Source organism: Coregonus clupeaformis, unplaced genomic scaffold, assembly GCF_020615455.1.
Source record: "Coregonus clupeaformis isolate EN_2021a unplaced genomic scaffold, ASM2061545v1 scaf0322, whole genome shotgun sequence".
Taxonomy (NCBI): Eukaryota; Metazoa; Chordata; class Actinopteri; order Salmoniformes; family Salmonidae; genus Coregonus; species Coregonus clupeaformis.
In genome coordinates, this window is record NW_025533777.1 from 152469 (window position 1) to 178871 (window position 26403).

General features: G+C 42.6%; 2 protein-coding genes across 6 annotated transcripts; one reads left to right on the forward strand and one right to left on the reverse strand.

Annotated features, from left to right (window-relative positions):
• Nucleotides 1–1034: 1034 nt before the first annotated feature.
• LOC121570295 (dyslexia-associated protein KIAA0319 homolog) lies at nucleotides 1035–19965 on the reverse strand. Of its 4 annotated transcripts, none has more exons than XM_045214830.1 (17): nucleotides 19585–19965; nucleotides 18026–18103; nucleotides 14977–15635; nucleotides 10975–11146; nucleotides 10750–10812; nucleotides 8115–8247; nucleotides 7530–7723; nucleotides 7166–7331; nucleotides 6906–7054; nucleotides 6465–6616; nucleotides 6194–6332; nucleotides 4258–4417; nucleotides 3976–4112; nucleotides 3595–3741; nucleotides 3396–3486; nucleotides 2745–2836; nucleotides 1035–2665 (listed from the first exon to the last, which is right to left on the reverse strand). In XM_045214830.1, the coding sequence occupies exons 2-17, from the start codon at nucleotides 18075–18077 to the stop codon at nucleotides 2514–2516; spliced, it is 2658 nt and encodes an 885-aa protein (XP_045070765.1). In that variant the 5' UTR covers nucleotides 18078–18103; nucleotides 19585–19965; the 3' UTR covers nucleotides 1035–2513. The 4 variants fall into 4 exon arrangements, with proteins under 4 accessions (XP_045070765.1, XP_045070766.1, XP_045070764.1 ...); XM_045214831.1 differs by having other exon boundaries at nucleotides 3595–3717; nucleotides 6188–6332; XM_045214829.1 differs by having other exon boundaries at nucleotides 6188–6332.
• Nucleotides 19966–21808: 1843 nt separating this feature from the next.
• LOC121570294 (tyrosyl-DNA phosphodiesterase 2) lies at nucleotides 21809–25429 on the forward strand. Of its 2 annotated transcripts, none has more exons than XM_045214818.1 (6): nucleotides 21809–22112; nucleotides 22373–23107; nucleotides 23510–23601; nucleotides 24121–24239; nucleotides 24468–24638; nucleotides 24719–25429. In XM_045214818.1, exons 1-6 carry the CDS (start codon nucleotides 22081–22083, stop codon nucleotides 25022–25024), a joined length of 1455 nt encoding a protein of 484 aa, XP_045070753.1. In that variant the 5' UTR covers nucleotides 21809–22080; the 3' UTR covers nucleotides 25025–25429. The 2 variants fall into 2 exon arrangements, with proteins under 2 accessions (XP_045070753.1, XP_045070754.1); XM_045214819.1 differs by having other exon boundaries at nucleotides 22419–23107.
• The last annotated feature ends 974 nt before the right edge of the window (nucleotides 25430–26403 follow it).

Consider the following 26403-nt stretch of genomic DNA (forward strand, 5'->3'; position numbering starts at 1 on the left):
TTAGGGCTGAATCATATGTTGAGATACAAATGAACAAACGTGCGTTCTCAATGTAGGATTGGTCCCTCAATGAGGAGCACTGTATAACTTGAAGCCTAGCATAGAGTTGGGTAGATTTAAAAAGCACATCAATTGCAAATAGCGAGATTATTAATACGCACAAGAGACTTCATCTGTTTCTATTTTCTAGAAAAGGGAGCTTGGCTGTATCCAAATGCCTGAAATCCTGTGGTAAGCTAGATGTATTAGATATGTCGCTTGATAATAATGTGGTGATATTATGAATTACAATATTTTTGTAACCGTTGAGGAATAGCCTTGTTGGGCTAAGCAGTTAGAATGAAATGTACTGTGTCCTCTGTTGTAAATTCTTTTTTTGAACTGTCCTAACTACTAACAAAAACAATCTATTTTAGGCCATGCCACTACATTAGTATAGCTTATTATGTTGTTGTAGGTAACTAGTCTTCCCACATACAATATATTATACAGTAGAGCTGCCTTACGATATTCAGACAGGTGGGACAAACTACGTGCTGTATCTGAGCCTGCAATGTAAACGTTGTGTTCTCTGAAACTGAAGTAATGTCTTGCCAAACATTGTCCCCTAAGTACCGTTTGAATAATTTTACAAATTCTGTTTTCTAGTTGTGACATTCTCATTGTAAAAAATAATATTTGTAACAATTGTAAATATGAATGGAGTACTTCAGAAAATTAAAAATTAAATTACTGTGAGTTACTTTGTTGTTTGTCGAACAATATCAGTTGGTTTACCTTAGATCAGTGTTTCCCGACCCTGGTCCTCGAGTATCCCCAACAGTACACATTTTTGTTGTAGCCCTGGACAAACACACCTCATTCAGCTCATTGAGGGCTTGATGTTTAGTTGACTAGTTGAATCAGGTGTGCTTGTCCAGGGTTACAATAAAAATGTGTACTGTTGAGGGTACTGGAGGACCAGGGTTGGGAAACACTGCCTTAGATCATTTTGGACAGGAAAGAAGGTGACACAGAATTCACTACACCGTTCATTGATTTGATGCATTTGTTTGTTTTTGGCAATATATTATCTGTAAAAACATTGGTAGCTGTAATTAGTTAAGTAAACAAAGCATATACCAAAAATCGGGTGGCGTAATGGGAAAAATGCATGAATATACCAACATGGCTGTAGTGTTTCCATCCATATTGGGGAAATATCTCCCCAGTCACTTATGAAAACAAAATGTAAAGCAACCATTGGACATGCTTATGTTGCTTTAATGACTGAAGTATTTTATCCATTCCATCAACGGTTACCTGTCCTGCATAGTAACGTTACTTATCAATACCATCCGTCCTCTTCTTAACCCTTGAACTGTGGGTCCTGACCGTCCTGTCAATAATTTGTTTGCACTATACTTATGTAATCAGACATTCTCTGACACTGAATTCAAGAAAACATTTTCCATCATTACTCAAAGGAATTACTGATTGAAAGCATGTTACCCACCATGTTCAGGTTGGATAATAGATCTTACCAAGGGAAGGAAGAAAATATGCATTACCAAATACTTGGATAGAATACGGTCTCTGTCAGCCACAGGCTTATGGTGAATAGTGCATTTTGGCACCTTTATGGATTGTCCCATGAAATGCCTGGTTCTGTTTCTTCGGGCCAATTTACAAGACCATTATGCTTATTTAGCATATAGAAGCTTTAAAATGAGAAAGATACCAAAGCTATACAACTAGTTTGGAGGACAAGTCTGCAAGCTCAATACAGTAGTTCAAATACAGTAATATGCTGTGTTGTATTGTGTCAAAGTCCAAGACACTCATAGAGAGAGATCACAGATAAATTGAGTTAGATTCTGATTAGCATCACAAGATGGACTTTGGGTACTGAACGTAAGAATTATGAGACTTTTCCCAAAATGTGCACTCAAGCCATTTCGACAAATCCAATTTGTCAAATAATTTACAGGAGAGGCATCAGGCGCTCACAATCAGGGTTGGGCTTGTCTCCGTTTCCTACAAAATAATGACCGTACAAAACCTTTAAATCTAAGACGTGTCATTCTCGGATAACAAGGCAAAGTTAAAGGTCAGTAGGAGTCGGTAGACTAGTATGCATAATGGATAGTTGTATGTACATTCACCAATCTGGTTATCTGTAGAAGTATGTGAGGCCACAGAACCTCACTGTGCTCCTCACAAAGAGCACCTTCATCCTTAGTGTTGAGTCATTCAAACAGTCTGTATGTATGTAAACTTCCCCAGAATCCAGTGATGCCCAACTCTAGTACATTACGGCCCTTGGATTTTCACATTTCCCTGGTGCTGAGTTGTCCAATGAATGTCATAGAAAGTACAGACCTGGTCGAAACCAGTATTTGAATAGAAGACGAGACCGAAAACAAGCAGTCACTATTGCACTCGAGGACTCGAGCTGTGCACCCCGGCAATAATCGCAAAAGTGGGTTTCACTCATGTTGTCCGATAACCACCCCACTTCAGTGTGTTCCTGCTCATCCGAAGGTGTTCCCGTTGCGGGCAGCCTGAGTCCGGTTTCTGCTCCGGACCGGTCGGTCGCGGCTGAAGATGGTGTCCTGGTCACTGTCCAACTCTGACTCGGACATCATGAGGCTGGAGTTGTGCTCCGTGCTCCTGTGTTTGATGTCTGAGAAGGGGACAGACTGGGTAGATCAGGGTCACCAAACAACACAGGAAATGTGTTGAATGAAAAAGAAGACACTTACTGTATTTGGGCCTCAGCTCCATTTTCTCCTGTTCGTCCATGTTGTCCAGTATAGTGTACTTGGTTTTCTTCCTGACCTTAGTGCGCCTCCTCCTAAACATAACAAAAACCCACATTTCTATTAAAGGTCCAATGCAGCCTTTTAAAAATCTCTATAACAAATAATTTTTGGGTAACAATTAAGTACCTTACTGTGATTGTTTTCAATTAAAATTGTCAAAAATAAAACAAAAATTGCTTCTTAGCAAATAGCATTTCTCAAGCAAGAATTTAGCTAGGACTGACTGGGATTGGTCTGAGTTGGGGAGGGGGAAACTGAAAACTTGCTGTTGTTGGCAGAGCGATGGTGAGCTCTCTTTCTTATTGGTCTATTAACCAATTTACCGCCTGGTGATGTCACCAGGCAGGCCAAAAGCCCATCCCACCAAAACAGGCAGAAATTTCAGGCGCTCTTTTCAAACAGCTCTTACACTAAAAAGGCATTATCTTCACAATTTCAAAGTATTATACCAACCTCATAGTGTGGCTATACTGTATATATATAAAACACAGGAAAATCACATTTTTGACTGCACTGGGCCTTTAACAAACAGCTATTCATACAATCTATATAGGACATTCAGGTGTGTCTGAGCAAGAAAGGAAAAGTCACCTTTTGCAGCAGTAGACACACGCCCAGGTGACTGTCACAATGAGGACAATGACCATGAAGAAGGCCAGGATGAAGTAGAGAACCCGCCACTCTGCCAAACAGAAGAGAGAAAGGACTGGCACTGTGAATGTAGCATCTCACAGCAGACGGGGCAACAAGTATATCATCCTCTCAGGACCGATGAATGAACATAGCTCACCACAGTTGCTCTCTCCATCGCCAAAGAACCGGCGAATGAGGTTCTCTGTCCAAAAGGGGTCACAGACACACTCCTTGGTGATTGGGTCACACGTCCCACGGCCCGAGCAGCGTAGCAAGCACACTGAGTGGGATGTGGGATGAACACCAATACACAAACATGATCAGCATATACCAAGGCAGAGGACAAAGACAGACAGCCTTCTTAGTCACCAAGTGATGAGATGTCATCTAGTCTACTTTCATCTCGCTCATGTAATATAATCAGAGATGGTCTATAATGTTGCTATAACATTGTAACAGGCTTTGATATAATGCTATCCACTATAATACAATATGGTATGATAAGGTAAGATGTGGCGTTCTATGTTGTGGTACTCACTGACTGTATCCACTCGAAGGACTCTGAAGAGCAGGTAGTCAGTCTTCTCCCTCAGCAGCTGATCACGCAGCACACTGGCCAGTTTAGGACCAGGGACTGGCCCCACAGGACCCTGCACTGAGAACCTCAATACTGTGCTACACACACACACACACACACACACACACACACACACACACACACACACACACACACACAGAGAGAATACACATGAACAATGCAATAATACAATGTGTAAGAAAAGCATGTGTGTTTTGTATGTGTTTGCTGTTTGGGCAGTACCTGAGGTCTGAGTGTCCCCTTTGGCCCCTGAGGTGGATGTCATTGTCCAGGACGTGGAGCAGTGCGGCCAACTGTCTGAGCACTGTGTCCCTCTGAGACACACTCACCTGGGCCACCGCCACCAACATCTCCACTTCTACCTCCTCACGTCCACCAGGGTCTGTGGACACACACACACAGTCTGAGGACATACATACTCTGTCAGAACACACATACAGTTGAAGTCGGAAGTTTACATACACTTAGGTTGGAGTCATTAAAACTCGTTTTTCAACCACTCCACAAATTTCTTGTTAACAAACGATAGTTTTGGCAAGTTGGTTAGGACATCTACTTTGTGCATGACACAAGTAATTTTTCCAACAATTGTTTACAGACAGATTATTTCATTTAAAATTCACTGTATTACAATTCCAGTGGGTAAGAAGTTTACATGCACTATGTTGACTGTGCCTTTAAACAGCTTGGAAAATTCCAGAAAAAGATGTCATGGCTTTAGAAGCTTGTGATAGGCTAATTGACATCATTTGAGTCAATTGGAGATGTACCTGTGGATGTATTTCAAGGCCTACCTTCAAACACAGTGCCTCTTTGCTTGACATCATGGGAAAATCAAAAGAGATCAGCCAAGACCTCAGAAAAAAATTGTAGACCTCCACAAGTCTGGTTCATCCTTGGGAGCAATTTCCAAACGCCTGAAGGTACAACGTTAATCTGTACAAACAATAGCACGCAAGTATAAACACCATGGGACCACGCAGCCGTCATACCGCTCAGGAAGGAGACGCGTTCTGTCTCCTAGAGATGAACGTACTTTGGTGCGAAAAGTGCAAATCAATCCCAGAATAACAGCAAAGGACCTTGTGAAGATGCTGGAGGAAACAGGTACAAAAGTAACTATATCCACAGTAAAACAAGTCCTATATCGACATAACCTTAAAGGCCGCTCAGCAAGGAAGAAGCCACTGCTCCAAAACCGCCATAAAAATGCCAGACTACGGTTTGCAACTGCACATGGGGACAAAGATCGTACTTTTTGGAGAAATGTCCTCTGGTCTGATTAAACAAAAATATAACTGTTTGGCCATAATGACCATTGTTATGTTTGGAGGGAAAAGCTTGTGCTTGCAAGCCGAAGATCACCATCCCAATCGTGAAGCACGGGGGTGGCAGCATCATGCTGTGAGGGTGCTTTGCTGCAGGAGGGTCTGATGCACTTCACAAAATAGATGGTATCATGAGGAAGGAAAATGATGTGGATATATTGTAGCAACATCTCAAGACATCAGTCAGGAAGTTAAAGCTTGGTCGCAAATGGGTCTTCCAAATGGACAATGACCCCAAGCATACTTCCAAAGTTGTGGCAAAATGGCTTAAGGACAACAAAGTCAAGGTATTGGAGTGGCCATCACAAAGCCCTGACCTCAATCCTATAGAACATTTGTGGGCAGAACTGAAAAAGCATGTGCGAGCAAGGAGGCCTACAAACCTGACTCAGTTACACCAGCTCTGTCAGGAGGAATGGGCCAAAATTCACCCAACTTATTGTGGGAAGCTTGTAGAAGGCTACCCGAAACGTTTGACCCAAGTTAAACAATTTAAAGGCAATGCTACTAAATACTAATTGAGTGTATGTAAACTTCTGACCCACTGGGAATGTGATGAAAGAAATAAAAGCTGAAATAAATCATTCTTTCTACTATTATTCTGACATTTCACATTCTTAAAATAAAGTGGTGATCCTAACTGACCTAAGACAGGGAATTTTTCCTAGGATTAAATGTCAGGAATTGTGAAAAACTGAGTTTAAATATATTTGGCTAAGGTGTATGTAAACTTCCGACTTCAACTGTATGCTGTACGTGCTGTTCAGCTCTTCCTCCTAATGCTCATCATGGTCCGTGGGGACACAGTCTGAGAACACACACACATCTACCTGACCGCACTTCCACGGTGGCTGTGGCGGTGCTGCTGCGTCCCTGGGTGTCTGTGACACGCAGCTGGAACAGATAGGTCCCCTCCACCAAGTTGGCCAGGTACAGGGAGGCCTGCTGCTCTGAACCATACAGCACGTCCTGGGGGAACGACAGGACAGAGTAGTTCCTACCTTACAGTCGTTCCTACTTTCTACCAGTTTAGCTAACAGCATATTACAAGTTGAAATTATATTTACCATATACCTAAGTATCAAGACTCCTCTCACTCACCCCAGCAGCAGGGCTCTGACTGTCCCGGACCCAGAGGAAGTGCACCTCGGCTGGGTCACCATCCGTCACTGAGCCTCTGAGCACCAGGGAGTTGTTGGGCAGGGTGAGGGTGTGGCTGCCACTGGCATGTGCTACAGGGGAAAGGCTTCTGGCTGAGGGAGGATGGACAGCAGGCTTTAGATGAATGCCATCATACTCAACCAGCCTTGGTGATGATGTCTCATATTGCTGTGTTTGAAGCCTCATGAGGGTTTTGTTAGCAGGTTGATGTTTATTGTCATTAATTATTGTTAGGGTTAGGCATTAGGGTTAGCAGTGTGGTTAAGGTTAGGTTTAAAATCGGATTGTATTGCTTTGTGGCTGTGCCAGCTAGTAACTACTCTGCAGAGCTGCCTCCAGTACATGAGTCATCCCAATAAATGCCAACCTGTGTTTTCTTACCCTCTTGAACCCTGACTGTGAGCAAGGCACTGTCTGTCAGCCCTTCCTGGTTACCCACAGTCAGCCTAAATGTGTAGCGGCCCGCTCTGAGGCCCGTTACTATGGCTATGGCCTTGTCCACACCCTCTGTCCTTGACCCTGGAGGACCACTACAAAACAACACAGAAAATGACATTGTGAGAAGGCTCTTCAGCTTGTTCTTCATATCTTTATAGACTTTTCTGGACTCAACTTTTGACCTATATGAACAGCGTTGGTACCTGATGGTGTCCCAGTGGTAGCTGGTGACGGCGTGGTCATCAGTGCTGCCGCTTCCGTCCAGGGAGACGCTGGTCACTGGGAGGGTCAGCTGCCTGTTAGGAGCCACTACAGCCACAGGGGCTCTGTTGGACTCCTTGACCTCAGCTATGGGGGTGCTTTTATTCCCTATGGGACAGAGCAAAACAGATCATTTGTTGAAACATGTCCTATGTATGTTTTGATACCCTTGGCTTTACCTTGGGTTTACTACTAGATGGAGTAAGGTAAAGGTATGCCTGAGGTAAACTGCCTGAGGACAATCCAATGTTGTAGAACGTATCTGATACTTTGTTATAATCTTAATATTGTCTTTATGTCATTTACCTGTCTTCTGAGTGGCAGAGGCACTGACAGAGGAGGTGGCTGCAGTAGGGTCAACCTGCCTGTGGGCCAGGGTAGCAGCAAGGCCAGGGCTGGAGGTGGGAGTGAGGGTATGGCTGGGGTAGGGCAGTCGGTCATTCTCCACCACTGTAGCTGTGGTGGAGTCTGACAACCCATCAGAATCTATAACGGTCAGCCTGGAAAGAATCAAGATGAATCCAGCTACTCTTGTACGCTTGTATTGTAGTGGTGGGGGAAACATTGATGGTAATGTCTTACACAGAATCTGTCACATTTCCATGAGGCTTCATTTTTAAAGTCAACTAAGGTTTTTTATAGGGAAGATATAACTATCTAAAGGCAGAAAACCTTTGGTCCTGTATTCCTGTTAGTTAAACACCAACTATGATTAATAGAGACCACACACTGTAACTATTAGTGCAGTCTGACCTGTGTGCCATGGTAGAGCAGCATACCAAAACTATTGTATTAATTTTTTCCATTTATTATTTGAATTTCAAGCCTTGAATTGACTGCGATGAAATTGAATTGGACCCCATGTCTAGGCCGCAGAGGTTCTATCCATACCTGAACGTGTACTCCCCAGGGCCAAGGTTGGATAGGTTGAGAACCTGTGTGTCCAAGAAAGCTCCAAACTCTATGGATGGACCTCCAACCTGCTCCCAGTGATGGCTGATGATCACTCCATCATCAGTAATCTCTGTGAGGGACCATCAAACACAAGATAGTCATAATATAGGCCAAATCTATTCTGTAAACGGATGCACATAATATCTTATTAGGTGGGTGCTTGATAGAATCCGTAGTCTAATTGGATAGGACCTGCAGACTCAAATTCTCCAACAGATTTAAATACTGGCTAACGTTATTGAAATACAGCAGTAAGACATTGTTTCGACCCAAAACAGATCTTAATTCTCGATTGAAACATTGTTTTTGTTTCACATCAATAAACGTTGGCTCATTTCAGTGTGCAGGCCCTAATTGCTCTTTGGCCAGTATTTTAATATTAGACTAAACTCCTTTATATGTAATGTTGACTCATCTGTCAGATACTACTGCTCTGGTGACAAGGGAGAAGACTGCCCTCTACTGATTCATCAACACCAAGTCCAGTAGCATCTCCACGTCCTCAGGGGACATTTCTCCTTACCATTTCTCATTTTGGGGGACTGTCATGATGATAAATATTTAGATAATACATTAACCAAACAGCTAGGCCAAATTATTTATTGAGGTTGTTACAAACTTGGAAAAGAAAGAACACACTGATGCGAAAAACATTTCTCGATTATGTTTTTTGGGGGGAGGGGAGGTGGGGGGGGTTTAATGAATATAGTCTTACATTTACATTTTAGTCATTTAGCAGACACTCTTATCCAGAGCGACATACAGGAGCAATTAGGGTTGTGCCTTGCTCAAGGAAACATCAACTAATTTTTCACCTAGTCGGCTCAGGGATTTGGTTACTGGCCCAACGCTCTTAACCGCTAGGCAACCTGCCACCCCAGCTATAAAGTATTATATGGTAACTATTAAATTACACGATATCTGAAACTGATAGTTTATTTTGTTTACAATAATACAGTAATTGTTAGTTTATAAGATGTTTAGAAGTAGAATATGCACGCCACGATGGAAATGGCCGCTTCACCGTTGCCCACTTTTATTGTGATGTTTTGTTCTAGTATCAATTTTTTTCAGTATTTGACATTATTTATTTTAAAATGCGACCCTAATGTTATGTTAAAGTAGTCTAGCTTGGCCTGAAAGCCATTCTGTAAAATATGCTCTAATGTTCATTAGGAATACCCCATAAGTCCTCAAATTCTTTCTATATCAAGCAAACAGTATGTATTGTCGCTATAAGAAATAGTGTAAAATCAGCTTGTAAACTCAATTAACATTTTCCCTACTTTTCATATATCTAAGTCAGAGGAGAATCACAGGCTCCAAAGTGACAGTGGCGAACATGTCAAATCTCTGGTCTCCAAGGGTAAAAGTCACAGCTCCATCTCTTGGCTCAAAAGGCCAAGCCGCTCACAGTGACCTGAGCCACCTGTCAAAGCCCCAAAAGGCTAAAGTCCGATATGAGTCCATCCTGCTTGTTGACCCCAGCAACCCTAATGCAATCAGGATGATCCTGAGGAAGGTTGGTTGTCCAGGCTCATCTCAGAAGGATGTGTCATGTCCTAAGCCATCCCAGCAGGCCTCACAGTGTCCAGTCCTGTCCCAAAGTGCTGTGCAGCATGTGGAGGGCAGTGCCAATCAGGTGCCTGGCCACGTTTCCTGCCCACTGACAGAGAAGCAGCTGAACAACATAACAAAGAAAGAAATGAAAAGATTGGAAGGATAAAACATGTTATAAAAATAAAGGAACTGGAAAAGAAGTCAGCTGCAGAAGCCTAAATGGATCTTCAATCTCCTCAAGCTGCGACGGTGTGAAACCCGCCCGTGGCAGCAGCTGACAACAGCCAGCCAGATTGAAGGGGGCTCTGCCAGTACGTCAGATAAGGCGTCTAGCAACAAGGGGCAAAAGAGAAGAGCCAGCCAGATGGAACAAGGAAGCTCAACCTGTACCCCAGGGGAGTCTGGCAGGGGACAGAAGAGAGCAGCCAGCCAGATGGAACGAGTAGAACTCAACTCCAAATCCAAACGATTCTTCAATATCCCTCCCAGCCAGAAGAAATCTAGTCATTCATTTTTACTCATATGCATTTGCACCTAGCCACATAGCCAATCACACATACGTACGCAAGCACTAACAACATTTGCTTTTCAGTTTAGGTTTGCAGCATCTATTCGTTTGAAAATAAAAGTTTACATTAACCACACACAGTCAGTGTGTAGTATTTGTATTCATATAAGTGTGTTTTATGGTACATTGGAGCTGTGACTGCAATCATTCATTTGATGTGTTTATCTATTCTAGAATGTAGGCCTACTCTAAAAGTAAAGAGTAAAATTATGGTAAGGTTAGTCACCATCCAAAGCCAACTATTTCATACAGCTGCCGTTGATGATGGTTGAGCTGGCAGGAAGTGACACGACCTGGGTTACTGGAAGGGTGACGGCTTTGGGGGTCTAATATTCCATCCATTAGGACTGTCAGCAATGTGTGACTGCTGTGTGCCATTTCTAATCAATCCAGAAAATAAACTTCAGATCATGCTTGTAAAAACCCTTGTGTTTGTGACTGTACCAGTTTGGTGCTCTGGGCTGACGGAGGCTACCAGCTCCACCGTGTCCCTGGGCAACGTTAGCTCTACAGAATTGTCAGATAATACAGAGACAAGAGATTGAGAATAAAACAAGAAAATATGAGATAGAAATAGGTTATGTAACAGGGAGAACAAAGACTATGAAAGACTACCTACAATCACCAATAAAGGTAAAAAATCCAATGAACAAAAACCTACTGCAGTACCTGTCTGTGTGGATGTGGTCAGGGGTACAGTACTGGACAGATGAGATGGGGCTTCAGTGGGATGGGAAGTCCTTATTTGGCTCGGTTTGGAGGAGTGAACACTGTCATTCTGTGGTTTGGGTGTGAATGTTGGTCCTGAGCTGGCCAAGGATGTGTTCTGTAGTTCACTATCCTACAATGAAAACACAACAGCAAATACATTAGTATTCGTATTAGTAAATGAAGACTCTCTAATATAGAATCTGTGTTGCTCGTTTCCAAATTAACACTCTCTCTAAATCACCCTCCTGGGAATGGCTGACAAGCCTACATTGGCAAGAGAAGCTATATTGACTACAGTATGTCCTATCCTCAAAGGAAATGTGAAGGGCAGGTGCGCTGAGTGACTGTGATTACAGAGCAATTGAGTCAGCAAAATGCCACTGTAATAACACACACATATATGCAGACTGTCAGCTGGGTGACCGTTTATCACACCTCAGGGAAGTAACCCTATTTAAAATGTCCCAGCTGTCTTTACAGGAGATATTTCCAACTGTCTGCCTTAATTTAGACATACTGCTTTTCCATGGCCAGTTTGTCTACTAATCGTGAGCTATCTAAATCCTAATCGCTGTATTGTATCAATGGAACATAAAACATATATTTCCACCATGTCCTGATGTACAGTGGGGAAAAAAAGTATTTAGTCAGCCACCAATTGTGCAAGTTCTCCCACTTAAAAAGATGAGAGAGGCCTGTAATTTTCATCATAGGTACACGTCAGCTATGACAGACAAAATGAGAAAAAAAAATCCAGAAAATCACATTGAAGGATTTTTAATGAATTTATTTGCAAATTATGGTGGAAAATAAGTATTTGGTCATCTACAAACAGGCAAGATTTATGGCTCTCACAGACCTGTAACTTCTTCTTTAAGAGGCTCCTCTGTCCTCCACTCGTTACCTGTATTAATGGCACCTGTTTGAACTTGTTATCAGTATAAAAGACACCTGTCCACAACCTCAAACAGTCACACTCCAAACTCCACTATGGCCAAGACCAAAGAGCTGTCAAAGGACACCAGAAACAAAATTGTAGACCTGCACCAGGCTGGGAAGACTGAATCTGCAATAGGTAAGCAGCTTTGTTTGAAGAAATCAACTGTGGGAGCAATTATTAGGAGATGGAAGACATACAAGACCACTGATAATCTCCCTTGATCTGGGGCTCCACGCAAGATCTCACCCCGTGGGGTCAAAATGACCACAAGAATGGTAAAAAAAAATCCCAGAACCACACAGGGGGACCTAGTGAATGACCTGCAGAGAGCTGGGACCAAAGTAACCAAGCCTACCATCAGTAACACACTACGCCGCCAGGGACTCGAATCCTGCAGTGCAAGACGTGTCCCCCTGCTTAAGCCAGTACATGTCCAGGCCTGTCTGAAGTTTGCTAGAGTGCATTTGGATGATCCAGAAGAGGATTGGGAGAATGTCAGATGAAACCAAAATATAACTTTTTGGTAAAAACTCAACTCGTCGTGTTTGGAAGACAAAGAATGCTGAGTTGCATCCAAAGAACACCATACCTACTGTGAAGCATGGGGGTGGAAACATCATGCTTTGGGGCTGTTTTTCTACAAAGGGACCAGGGACGACTGATCCGTGTAAAGGAAAGAATGAATGGGGCCATGTATCGTGAGATTTTGAGTGAAAACCTCCTTCCATCAGCAAGGGCATTGAAGATGAAACGTGGCTGGGTCTTTCAGCATGACAATGATCCCAAACACACCGCCCGGGCAACGAAGGAGTGGCTTCGTAAGAAGCATTTCAAGGTCCTGGAGTGGCCTAGCCAGTCTCCTGATCTCAACCCCATTGAAAATCTTTGGAGGGAGTTGAAAGTCTGTGTTGCCCAGCGACAGCCCCAAAACATCACTGCTCTAGAGGAGATCTGCATGGAGGAATGGGCCAAAATAGCAGCAACAGTGTGTGAAAACCTTGTGAAGACTTACAGAAAACGTTTGACCTGTGTCATTGCCAACAAAGGGTATATAACAAAGTATTGAGAAATGTTTGTTATTGACCAAATACTTATTTTCCACCATAATTTGCAAATAAATTCATTAAAAATCCTACAATGTGATTTTCTGGATTTTTTTTCCTCATTTTGTCTGTCATAGTTGACGTGTACCTATGATGAAAATTACAGGCCTCTCTCATCTTTTTAAGTGGGAGAACTTGCACAATTGGTGGCTGACTAAATACTTTTTTTCCCCACTGTACAGTGAGCTCCATAATTCATTGGACAGTGACCATTGTTTTGTTATTTTGGTTCTGTACTCTAGCACTTTGAGTTTGAAAGGATACAATGACAATGAGGGTGAAGTGCAGACTGTCAGCTTTAATTTGAGGGTATTTTCATACATATCGGATGAACCGTTTTACAATTATAAAAGCTTTTGTACATGGTCCCCCCATTTTCGGGCATCAAAAATCATTGGACAGTTTAACATAATGTAGAATAAAGTAATCATTGTTAATATTTGGTCGCATATCCTTTGCATGCAATGACTGCTTGAAGTCTGCGATGCATCGCCATCACCAGACGCTGGGTATCTTCCCTGGTGATGCTCTGCCAGGCCTGTACTGCAGCCATCTTCAGTTCCTGCTTGTTTCGGGGACTTATTGCCTTAAGTCTCCTCTTCAGCATGTAAAATGCATGTTCAATTGGATTCAGATCTGGTGATTGACTCGGCCAGTCAAGGTTTTTCCACTTTTTGGCCATCAAAAACCCCCTTTGTTGCTCTAGCAGTATGTTTAGGGTCATTGTCTTGTTGCGTGATTAAGTGCCGTCCAATGAGTTTGGAGGCATTTGGTTTTATCTGAGCAGATAAAATATTTCTGTAGACTTCAGAATTCATTGTTCTACTTCTGTCTGCAGTCACATCATCGATGAAGACAAGTGAGCCTGTTCCACTGGCAGCCATACAGGCCCAAGCCATAACACCCCCTCCACCATGTTTCATGGATGAGGTGGTATGCTTTGGATCATGGGCATTTTTTTTTTTTCTCCACACTTTTGTCTTTCCATCACTCTGGTACATGTTAATCTTTGTCTCATCTGTCCACAATATTTTTTTCCAGAACTCTTGGGGTTCTTTTAGGTGCTTTTAGCAAACTGTAATCTTGCCTTTCTGTTCTTCAGGCTTATCAGTGGTTTGCATCTTGTAGTGTACCCTCTGTAGTCCTGCTGGTGTAGTCTTCTGCGTATGGTAGACTTTGACACATCTACACCTGCATCCAGGAGAGTGTTTTTGATCTGTTGGGCTGTTATCAGGGTTTTTCTTCACCATAGAGTGTATTCTCCGGTCATCCACTACAGTGGTCTTCCTCTGTCTACCGGGTCTTTTGACATAATTGAGTTCACCGGTTGTTTTTTTCTTGTTAATGATGAACAAAACTGTTGACTTGGGCATGGCCAGGGTTTTTGCAATGTTCCTGAATGATTGATTTTCATTTCTGAGCCTTTTGACGGCCAACTTCATTTGCATCGACACTGCTGTCTTCCTCATGTTGTCACACCCCAATAACAACCTCCAAAGGCAATAGCAACGTCTAGAATCATTACTATTCATCAACAGCTCTCCTGCATTCACTAACGACACAAATGAATACACCTGCCTAACGACACACATCTGTGAAGCCAATTTAACAAATACTTGTAGTACCTTAAAATGGGTGGACCATGTACAAAAGGTGCTGTCATTTCTAAACGGTTCATCCGATATGTATGAAAATACCCTCAAATTAAAGCTGACAGTCTGCACTTCACGCTCATTGTCATTGTATCCTTTCAAACTCAAAGTGCTAGAGTACAGAACCAAAATAACAAAACAATGGTCACTGTCCAATGAATTATGGAGCTCACTGTATGTGGTCCTCATACTGCCTGCAACTCTATCCATGCCATAATTTCTTGTTGCGTCATGATTCCTGCCCATTGTTCCATCTGACACTTACTTTCTTGTTTTCAGGTGTAGTGCCAGACATGGGGTCAATGGGAGGTGCCCCTTGGCTGACTGTCGCCCCAGTGGAAGGACTGGGCAGGCTGCTCTCAGCCCCTTCTGTTGCAAATCCCAGCCCCTCTACCCTGCCTTCACTTTCCGATAGGTTGAAACCATTCCTCCCTTCCAATGCTGCAGGCCAATCTGGAAGATCCCCACCCTTATCCTCAGGGCCAAGTTCACTCTCAGGGTATTCCAAATCCATCCCACCTGGGTCACCAAAATCCGTCTGGGGCCCATCTAACAGGGCTAGGTCCTTCAGGGAATCCATGTCCCCAGAGGGGCGGGGCCTCCAGCGACTGGGGTATGCCTCCCCCCTGACCAGAGACTGGAGCAGCAGGGTCTGGGGGGGTCCTCTCTGCAGGAAGGCCATATAGGAATCAGCTCCGGGTCTCTGTCTGGGCTGGCAGTTCTCCCGATGCTGGCAGCTGAGGATGTAGCAGCGACGCTCAAACAGCCAGGCCAGGTTACAACCGGGCAGATCACAACAGGCCCCGGCACACTGCGCCAGAGACGACACTTCCGGCACCCGCAAGATATTGCTGCTCCTCAGGGCCGGGGAGACCACAGCCTCTGAGTACGTTGCCCCCTGCCAGCACTGGGACGCCGCTGCAGCTATGGTACAGAGCACAGAGATACAGTTGAAGTCGGAAGTTAAACAATTTAAAGGCATTGCTACCAAATACTCATTGAGTGTATGTAAACTTCTGACCCACTGGGAATGTGATGAAAGAAATAAAAGCTGAAATAAATCATTCTCTCTACTATTATTTTGACATTTCACATTCTTAAAATAAAGTGGTGATCCTAACTGACCTAAGACAGGGAATTTTTACTAGGATTAAATGTCAGGAATTGTGAAAAACTGAGTTTAAATGTTTTTGGTTAAGGTGTATGTAAACTTCCGACTTCAACTGTATATGGTAAAACAGCTTTTGCTTATACAGTGGCTTGCGAAAGTATTCACCCCCCTTGGCATTTTTCCTATTTTGTTGCCTTACAACCTGGAATTAAAATTGATTTTTTGGGGGTTTGTATCATTTGATTTACACAACATGCCTACCACCTTCAAGATGCAAAATATTTGTTTTTGTGAAACAAACAAGAAATAACACAAAAAAAAACGGAAAACTTGAGCGTGCATAATTATTCACCCTCCAAAGTCAATACTTTGTAGAGCCACCTTTTGCAGCAATTACAGCTGCAAGTCTCTTGGGGTATGTCTCTATAAGCTTGGCACATGTAGCCACTGGGATTTTTGCCCATTCTTCAAGGCAAAACTGCTCCAGCTCCTTCAAGTTGGATGGGTTCCGCTGGTGTACAGCAATCTTTAAGTCATACCACAGATTCTCGATTGGATTGACGTCTGGGCTTTGACTAGGCCATTCCAAGACATTTAAATGTTTCCCCTTAAACCACTCGAGTGTTGCTTTAGCAGTATGCTTAGGGTCATTGTCCTGCTGGAAGGTGAACCTCCGTCCCAGTCTCAAATCTCTGGAAGACTGAAACAGGTTTCCCTCAACAATTTCCCTGTATTTAGCGCCATCCATCATTCCTTCAATTCTGACCAGTTTCCCAGTCCCTGCCGATGAAAAACATTCCAACAGCATAATGCTGCCACCACCATGAATCACTGTGGGGATGGTGTTCTCAGGGTGATGAGAGGTGTTGGGTTTGCACCAGACATAGAGTTTTCCTTGATGGCCAAAAAGCTTTGCAGCCTCTTCAGGGTTATTTTTGGTCTCTTTGTTGCCTCTCTGATTAATGCCCTCCTTGCCTGGTCCGTGAGTTTTGGTGGGCGGCCCTCTCTTGGCAGGTTTGTTGTGGTGCCATATTCTTTCCATTTTTTAATAATGGATTTAATGGTGCTCCATGGGATGTTCAAAGTTTCAGATCTTTTTTTATAACCCAACCCTGATCTGTACTTCTCCACAACTTTATCCCTGACCTGTTTGGATAGCTCCTTGGTCTTCATGGTGCCGCTTGCTTGGTGGTGCCCCTTGCTTAGTGGTGTTGCAGACGCTGGGGCCTTTCGGAACAGGTGTATATATACTGAGATCAGGTGACAGATCATGTGACACTTAGATTGCACACAGGTGGACTTTATTTAACTAAATATGTGACTTATGAAGGTAATTGGTTGCACCAGATCTTATTTAGGGGCTTCATAGCAAAGGGGGTGAATACATATGCACGCACCACTTTTCCATGGTTATTTTTTTCATTTCACTTCATCAATTTGGACTATTTTGTATATGTCCATTACATGAAATCCAAATAAAAATAAATTTGAATTACAAGCTGTAATGCAACAAAATAGGAAAAAACGCCAAGGGGGATGAATACTTTTGCAAGGCACTGTACTTTGCTTATATTTAGTAAATGTCATCAATAAAATCAGGTTGTTTCACAGTGGGAAGAGTCACCTTCCAACATGCTCCACTAAGGCATCAACCAGATGGAACCATTAAACTGCATGAATTATTCAGCGATCACTTCACTGATACTGTTAGCCTAGGTATACTCACATCTTAACTCTCAACAATAACAGCTGATAACTGAGGGAAAAGGCATCAGCTGCTTTCTTTGTGTTACTGAACACAACATAATGGGCAGTGTATGATAATGAAAAAATTGACTCAATAACAGCAAAAGTAATTATTCTGCTGCTCTCACAAGGGGATATTGAGTGCACAAGCAGATCCTGGTAAACATCACCCAAATATACTGTCACTCTTAGAATTAATCAATAAGCTTTTTGGAGGTACTTAAAGGGCACATTTGGGTTCATTATCCTGTTACTAATTGTTCATTTTAACCCCTGAAAAGCATCTCTCAGTGAAACCATTGTCTTTTTGACCATATCGGAATCAGAAACTCAATACAAACATGACTGCTGTTTGTTAACTTTATGAATGCTACAACACAACATAGAACACACAGCAGAAATATTCATTTAACATGAGGTACAGTCACAAGAACATCATTTTAAAGATGTGCCCAACCTTCCACATAGTGCAGGATGAGATAGAGAAGCAGGTGAGCTCCTGTCTGCATGATGCACCGGACAGACTGATCTAAACCTGGAACACGGAAGAAATCACAGACACATTACACATTGTCTCAGATAATAATAATAATAATAATAATAATAATAATAATAATAATAATAATAATAATAATAATATAATAACATAATAATGATAATAATAACATATTAATGCTAATAATAATAATGATAATAATAACATAATAATGCTAATAATAATAATAATAATAATGATAATGATAATAATAACATAATAATGACAATGATAATGATAATAATAACAATAAAAATAATAGTAATAATAACATAATAACATAATAATGATAATAATAACATAATAATGATAATAATAATAACGATAATAATAATGATAATAATAACATAATAATGCAAATAATGCTAATAATAATAATAATAATGATAATGATAATAATAACATAATGATGACAATGATAATGATAATAATAATAATAATAATAATAATAATAATAATAATAATAATAATAATAATAATAATAATAATAATAATAATAATAATTACACATCACCTACTGTACCTACCAAAGACCACTTTGATACTCACTCACAAAAGCAACATGGGCTCTCCTACCCACATAGAATGACCGTCAGTATCCTCCTGCCTCATGTTGAGTGGATCGTGTGTGACTCAGTGTAATGCCACGTGCCACCTTGGCAAGGATGACACAGCACCTCTCTCTGCCCATACCTCCCATGGTGGACTCTACTGGTGGGAACCTGTTACTACTTTCACCCTGCTGTGTGTTTACTGGTCTGTTGCTTCTGCTTACTGTGTAGGTAAACAATTATTATATATTTATGTTGTTTCAGCTAATTGTTAAGGGTAGTGGCTAGGATAAAGTGTGATTCTAATATAGGGCTACAGATCAAGGGTCACTGTTGGTTACTGTATTTGAACTCAGGACAAAGCACTGCATGTGAACTCAGGATTGATCCCATTATCTGTATTTTGCATACCATGCTGAGAAAGTCACTGAATAAGCTCACACCATATAAGGCTCTCTAAATAACGAATTAATGAATCAATTACTTAATCATGAGTAAACCTAACTTATTGGTAATGTGTGGTCGCACTAAAACCCAACATCCAATAATGTCAACAAGCTGATTTCCTTTACTTTCTCCCCATCCCTTATATTATAAAACGCTGTTTCAGCACCAAGGCCAGCGACTCCCCTCCGCGAAATAGGTGGTGGAGAAAAAAGGTTTAATGAGGCCTTTGATGATGACGCAACCAACTTTTTTCTAGACTGGGGTCTGCTATACAGTATTCTAGAGGCTAACATCATTAGCCTACTAATCTCACGGTTGTTGAGGGGATAACATGGTTCGAATGTGTAGCCTACAACAGGATATCGAATTTAAATAGAAACTACCGAGCAAGCCAGAGCAGTTCAACTATTCAAAGCAGCCCTCCAGCACTGTTACTGCTCATACAGCACTTGAGAAAGATTTGGCTACACGTGAGACACTCACCAAGGATGAAGGGTGCAACAATGTATCCAAATAGCGTTAGAAGTTAACGTCTTTGTTCCAATCGATAAGACAAATTATGGTGGCATTTTGTAGAGTGGGTGTAATTTCCCGGCGTTCACACACTGTTCAGTCGAAATACGCCTAGCTCGGCTGGGTTGCTACAGTCTTGTTCACGCCAGCTACTGCACCACCCTTCTCCACTGCTCCCCTCCTGCTGTTCCCGGTAGACATCCTTTGTAGCTCTTTTGGGCGCAGCCGGGTGGGGTGGTAGTGTCTCCTGAGGCAATTTGCTCTGCAGCTGAGCAAAATGAGTGCGCACTGGTATTCGGGGAAAGGCCGCTCATGTCATGCTGCTCACCATCCCTGTCTGGCCGCAGTGGCTTGCCGTCCATGCCAGGGGAGGGAGTGTCACCAGCGGGATATATGAGGGGAGGGGGACGATATGTCTTCAATATATACCGAATAATTTCATGTTCAAAGATAAAAATGAACCTTATGGGTATAGGCATATTCAACATATACAGTGGGGGAAAAAAGTATTTAGTCAGCCACCAATTGTGCAAGTTCTCCCACTTAAAAAGATGAGAGAGGCCTGTAATTTTCATCATAGGTACACGTCAACTATGACAGACTTTTTTCCAGAAAATCACATTGTAGGATTTTTAATGAATTTATTTGCAAATTATGGTGCAAAATAAGTATTTGGTCACCTACAAACAAGCAAGATTTCTGGCTCTCACAGACCTGTAACTTCTTCTTTAAGAGGCTCCTCTGTCCTCCACTCGTTACCTGTATTAATGGCACCTGTTTGAACTTGTTATCAGTATAAAAGACACCTGTCCACAACCTCAAACAGTCACACTCCAAACTCCACTATGGCCAAGACCAAAGAGCTGTCAAAGGACACCAGAAACACAATTGTAGACCTGCACCAGGCTGGGAAGACTGAATCTGCAATAGGTAAGCAGCTTGGTTTGAAGAAATCAACTGTGGAAGCAATTATTAGGAAATGGAAGACATACAAGACCACTGATAATCTCCCTCGATCTGGGGCTCCACGCAAGATCTCACCCCGTGGGGTCAAAATGATCACAAGAACGGTGAGCAAAAATTCCAGAACCATACGGGGGGACCTAGTGAATGATCTGCAGAGAGCTGGGACCAAAGTAACAAAGCCTACCATCAGTAACACACTATGCCGCCAGGGACTCAAATCCTGCAGTGCCAGACGTGTCCCCCTGCTTAAGCCAGTACATGTCCAGGCCCGTCTGAAGTTTGCTAGAGTGCATTTGGATGATCCAGAAGAGGATTGGGAGAATGTCATATGGTCAGATGAAACCAAAATAGAACTTTTTGGTAAAAACTCAACTCGTCGTGTTTGGAGGACAAAGAATGCTGAGTTGCATCCAAAGAACACCATACCTACTGTGAAGCATGGGGGTGGAAACATCATGCTTTGGGGCTGTTTTTCTGCAAAGGGACCAGGATGACTGATCCGTGTAAAGGAAAGAATGAATGGGGCCATGTATCGTGAGATTTTGAGTGAAAGCCTCCTTCCATCAGCAAGGGCATTGAAGATGAAACGTGGCTGGGTCTTTCAGCATGACAATGATCCCAAACACACCGCCCGGGCAACGAAGGAGTGGCTTCGTAAGAAGCATTTCAAGGTCCTGGAGTGGCCTAGCCAGTCTCCAGATCTCAACCCCATAGAAAATCTTTGGAGGGAGTTGAAAGTCCGTGTTGCCCAGCGACAGCCCCAAAACATCACTGCTCTAGAGGAGATCTGCATGGAGGAATGGGCCAAAATACCAGCAACAGTGTGTGAAAACCTTGTGAAGACTTACAGAAAACGTTTGACCTGTGTCATTGCCAACAAAGGGTATATAACAAAGTATTGAGAAACTTTTGTTATTGACCAAATACTTATTTTCCACCATAATTTGCAAATAAATTCATTAAAAATCCTACAATGTGATTTTCTGGATATTTTTTTCTCATTTTGTCTGTCTTTGTTGACGTGTACCTATGATGAAAATTACAGGCCTCTCTCATCTTTTTAAGTGGGAGAACTTGCACAATTGGTGGCTGACTAAATACTTTTTTTCCCCACTGTAAGCCATCGTCACCATTATACCTATTGTTCTGCCGTTGTCGGGTCACTTTCAGTTTCACCCAATGACTGCGTGGTTTTTCTCGAGAGGGGGCGTATTTACGAAGAATCGAAACCAAAGTTTCCAGACTGAACTTCCACTGCAATCCACGGTCGGTCATGAAAATAGTTGTATTTGTTTTTATAGTCTGAATTTGAAGATCTGCATTACTATAGCATTACTATAGCATGTAGGATTAAGTAAGCAGCCTAACGTACATGTCACCTTATTTGGAAAGGACCTGTAGGCCTACTCTGTCAGTTGGGAGTAAGTGGAGCTGAATGCAGTTTGTTTTTGTGCCTATGGGTGAAACAGCTGTGTACAAGTGAAAATAAGGTGAACAGAGATGGGGGACAAGCAACAAGACTCAGTGGAAAGGTAAGTGACAAGCCACATAGGCTCTGTCGGTGGGGGCACGGTGTTACAACACCTGGTTTGTGGTGGGTTTGATTCCTGCACGAGCCACATACAGTACTGAATAGTGTTAGCGATCGCTTTGGATAAAAGAAAGCATCTACTAAATCAGTGGCCATATTATTATAGGTGTCTGGCATTTTGTAAAGTCAGTTTATTTTCCCATTCATAATTGATTAACTAATACTGCTCTTGTGATCCTCTTATGACACCTACATAAACAGGCCAGCAGATGGCAATAAGAACCAGACGAGTGACTCCTTCCAACAGGTTACAGCCCCTGGAAATTCCAAGGGGAGAAAGAAGAAGAGAGGAAAGAAAAAGAGGAGTGCCGAGAAGATGGAGGACAAGGAGGGAGAGATGGGCAAATCTGCCCCATTGCTGTCTGTCCTGGTTCAACCACAATCAGAGAAATCTAACCCAGCCCAATCCCCATCAGTGCAACCTGACCCACCCTTAGGGCAATCTAATCGAGAGAAACCTACACCAGAGAAACCCAAACCAGCACAACGTAACCATGCCCAACCACCTACAGGGCATCAAAACCCAGCCACGCTCCCTTCAGTGCTACCCAGTCAAGCCCAACCAGAGCAACCCAATCCAGTGCACCCTAACCTAGCCCAACCACCAATAGACCATCTTCCCCTAACCCAGTCAAGGGACCAGCCGCCTCAAGCCCAACCACACCCAGATCAGGGTCCTCCAACCCAGTTATCCACAGATCAGTCATCTCTACAGCAGTCTTCACCAGATCAGCCAGATCAGTCATCTCCACAACAGTCATCACCAGATCAGCCAGATCAGTCATCTCCACAGTCATCACAGTCATCTCTAGACGAGGACAAACGTAAGAAAAAGGGAGACCCAAACAAACTCACCCTTCTGACCTGGAACATAGACGGCCTGGACCTGGACGATATCAAGGAACGTCTCTCAAGGCTACTGGACTACCTGATCGAGTGAGTCACATCAACACACAACACATTTCGTCATATAGTCATTAGGGTGAGAAGTTGTGTGTCATTCCCATAACCCACCCTCCCACTAAGTGGAGAGAAGCTGTGACCAATCGGAGGGAGACAGTCGTCACAGTTAATACGATTTTGGCCTATTGCTTTTGAAGTCTGTCCTAGATTCATCTTCTGCACAATTTTCTCATTCACTTTTGTCACGGAGTAAATGCTTTTTACCCTCCCTTTTAAAACTGCACATATGAACCTTTATTATCCATCAAAAACAATGTTATTTTTTTCATGAACTGCCTGGTCAAGTCACAGAACAAAATGATATGTTTACGAGTCATTAAACAACATCTTAGGCAGTGAAAGGTGTTGATTTCTCATGTTCTTTCTCCCTTGAAGGTACCATCCTGACATTGTGCTACTGCAAGAGGTTATTTCACCAATTTACCAAGTTTTACAGCAGGTTCTGAAGCCATATCATGTGTTGCCGGGTAAGCAATAACATTATAAAAACCTTTTCAGTCATTATCCTTGGGCTCCCGAGTGGCGCAGCGGTCTAAGGTACTGCATCTCAGTGCTTGAGGTGTCACTACAGACCCCCTGGTTCGATTCCAGGCTGTATCACAACCGGCCGTGATTGGGAGTCCCATAGGGCGGCGCACAAGTTGTCCAGGTTTGGCCGGTGTAGGCCGTCATTGTAAATAAGAATTTGTTCTTAACTGACTTGCCTAGTTAAATAAAGGTAAAATACATTTATTTTTTACAAAGTCTTGTATTTTGAGAGCATTTCTAGCTTTTCTTTGGCCTGATTTTTTACATCTAAATAAAATAAAATATTTATCCGGGTGGGTCGCAGCACACATCCGTTTTTCTTTAATAATATTTTTTTAAATAATCTATCTCTCAGTATGACATCAAAGCTATTGTGGATTATATGACTGTAATTATGTACTTATATGACTGTGTTTATGGTTAGCCTTCCTGTGTTATGTTGATATGGTCCATCCCAGGTAGTGACAGAAGCTATTTCACTGCCATACTGCTGAGGAAGTCCAGAGTTCAACTTCTAGAGAGTAGCATAGTGAATTACCCTACCACAAAGATGAGGAGAAACCTGCTTATGGCCTATGTAAGAACACTCTCTGTACCTTGCTTTATCTTTTCCTGTCGTCTCTCATTCCATCAAATTTCATTAAGTAATAGAAAATGTGCACAGATATTCAAGTTACACATGCAGATCTCAAGTTACACATACAGATCTCAAGTTACACATGCAGATCTCAAGTTACACATGCAGATCTCAAGTTACGATTCTGCCCTTACTCAGTGTCTCTCTGCTGTCTCTGGCGTGGACCAGGTTTCTTTCCTTGGCCATCCACTGTGTGTGATGACGTCCCACATGGAGAGCATGAAGCCCCAATCCCTGGAACGCCAGAACCAGCTGAGAACGGTGTGGAAGACAATGAGCGAGCAGCCCCAGGACCACAACGTCATCTTTGGGGGAGACACCAACCTCAGGGACTGGGAGGTGAGACAGGGAGAGAGGGAGCGATGTGTTTGACATGTACATCGTGTGTATGTCTGCAATGTGTCTGTGTATGTTTCCAGGTGAAGAACCAGGGTGGTCTACCTGAGGGCATCTGTGACGTATGGGAGTCCCTGGGCCAGCCGGAGGACTGCCGGTACACCTGGGACTGTGTCACCAATGACAACAAGGACCTCCCTTTCCCTGCACGCCTGCGCTTCGACCGCCTCTTCCTGAGGCAGGCCGGCAAGGGGTCAAAGATCAGCCCAGATGGCATGACCCTGGTGGGCCTGGAGAGGTTGGATGACTGTCAACGCTTTACCAGCGACCACTGGGGTCTCCTTTGCACCTTCGTCATGAAACCTCTCAGTCAAGCAACACCTGAATGATACAAAGGGAACTGTTAGCTGTCCATGTCATGTCAGCGCTAGTCAACCTGGAACAGCATATAAATCTTTGCCCATCTTCTTTATGTACATTGGGAGATTTCGAGATTTAGACCTTGGAACGAACAGGATTATGGGCACAGCAATAGTGATTATTGACTTCAATTTCTATGTTTGGCAACTGCTGGTGACCCAAGGCACACTTTTCATTTATCCAGCCACATATTTGTCTGCGCCAACAGGTTATGTACCCCATTCAAGGGCACATTCATACAGTCTCTGGACTTGGAAGCAGAAACTAAATTGGCTACCCTCCAGGGTACAGTATCTGATTATTTTATATCACTGTTTTAAACATCAAAGCAGCTACAAGCCAATTTCACAATAAACACATTTTGTTCCAGACAATTATTTGTATTGACCCACTTTGATATTACTTTCTATGTCATTTTAATTTGCAAGACTGTATTGTTTTAGAGAACAGTTTATTAACTTGCTGTTACTGTAACAGATCTCTACCATTTTGCACTCACAAAGTTAACTTGTCGTGTAATAACAGCATTAACCAACCATTCAGTAAAAATAGCACAGAAGAACCCCCCCATACAAAACATTTTCCAACTCCAAATTAATGAAGTTAGTTCTGATTTATCTCCACTAGAGGTAGCTCTGGCCAGATTCCAGATCCTCTCACTGCGCCAGACACTGAGAGGAGGAAAATAACCTCCAAAAATAAACTCCTTTATCGCATTAGGAATAAAGACAGCCCTATGAATAATACCTGTCTAGCCCTGATAACACCTCCCTCAACAGAGACACCCTCACTGTGAGAGAGAGAAAGCGTGGGGCATTTATTCATGAAACCCGTGCCTTGTCAATGATATCCATCGTGGCATTAAGCTGCCGAATCAGACGGGAGAAAATACGAACACAAAACAGACTTCAAACTGTTTTTGTGACTACATGACCACATGTATGCTGTTTCCTGGTTGAGACTGACGGTATCTAATAGATGTTGTCTGTCTTGACTGTTTCTTTAAGGCTTATCCCCTCTCTTGGAGTTCTCTATTACTGATAACCTCAAGAATGAATGCTCCCTCATTGAAATGCATTGAACATTTTTCTATCAATAATGTGCATCAATGGGTATGCAAACGGAGCAGCTGACTCATGTCTTTTTAGGGAGGGTTTGGCCACAAGGTTAATGATTTGTTTCGACAACCATAGATCATTTGTTTATATTGCTGATCATATATTTATTGTGTTAGTGTGTGTGTTAGGGTGACTTTCTTTATAAAGTGTGTGAGTCTGTGCTTTTGAGTAAGTGTGTGTATGCGTCTTTGTGTGCTATTATGTGTATGATTGTGTGTGTATGCGGTCAT

Bases quoted from the DNA above. Each gene is read 5' to 3' on its own strand.
- LOC121570295 (XM_045214829.1), bottom strand. From the start codon at position 18,077: ATGCAGACAGGAGCTCACCTGCTTCTCTATCTCATCCTGCACTATGTG. The intron at 15,636-18,025 runs GTTGGGCACATC...TCTGTACCATAG, and splicing joins CATCCTGCACTATGTGGAAG to CTGCAGCGGCGTCCCAGTGC. The intron at 7,724-8,114 runs GTATGGATAGAA...GATTCTTTCCAG, and splicing joins CCTGGGGAGTACACGTTCAG to GCTGACCGTTATAGATTCTG.
- LOC121570294 (XM_045214818.1), top strand. From the start codon at position 22,081: ATGGGGGACAAGCAACAAGACTCAGTGGAAAG. The intron at 23,108-23,509 runs GTGAGTCACATC...TCTCCCTTGAAG, and splicing joins CTACTGGACTACCTGATCGA to GTACCATCCTGACATTGTGC. The intron at 24,639-24,718 runs GTGAGACAGGGA...GTATGTTTCCAG, and splicing joins CCAACCTCAGGGACTGGGAG to GTGAAGAACCAGGGTGGTCT.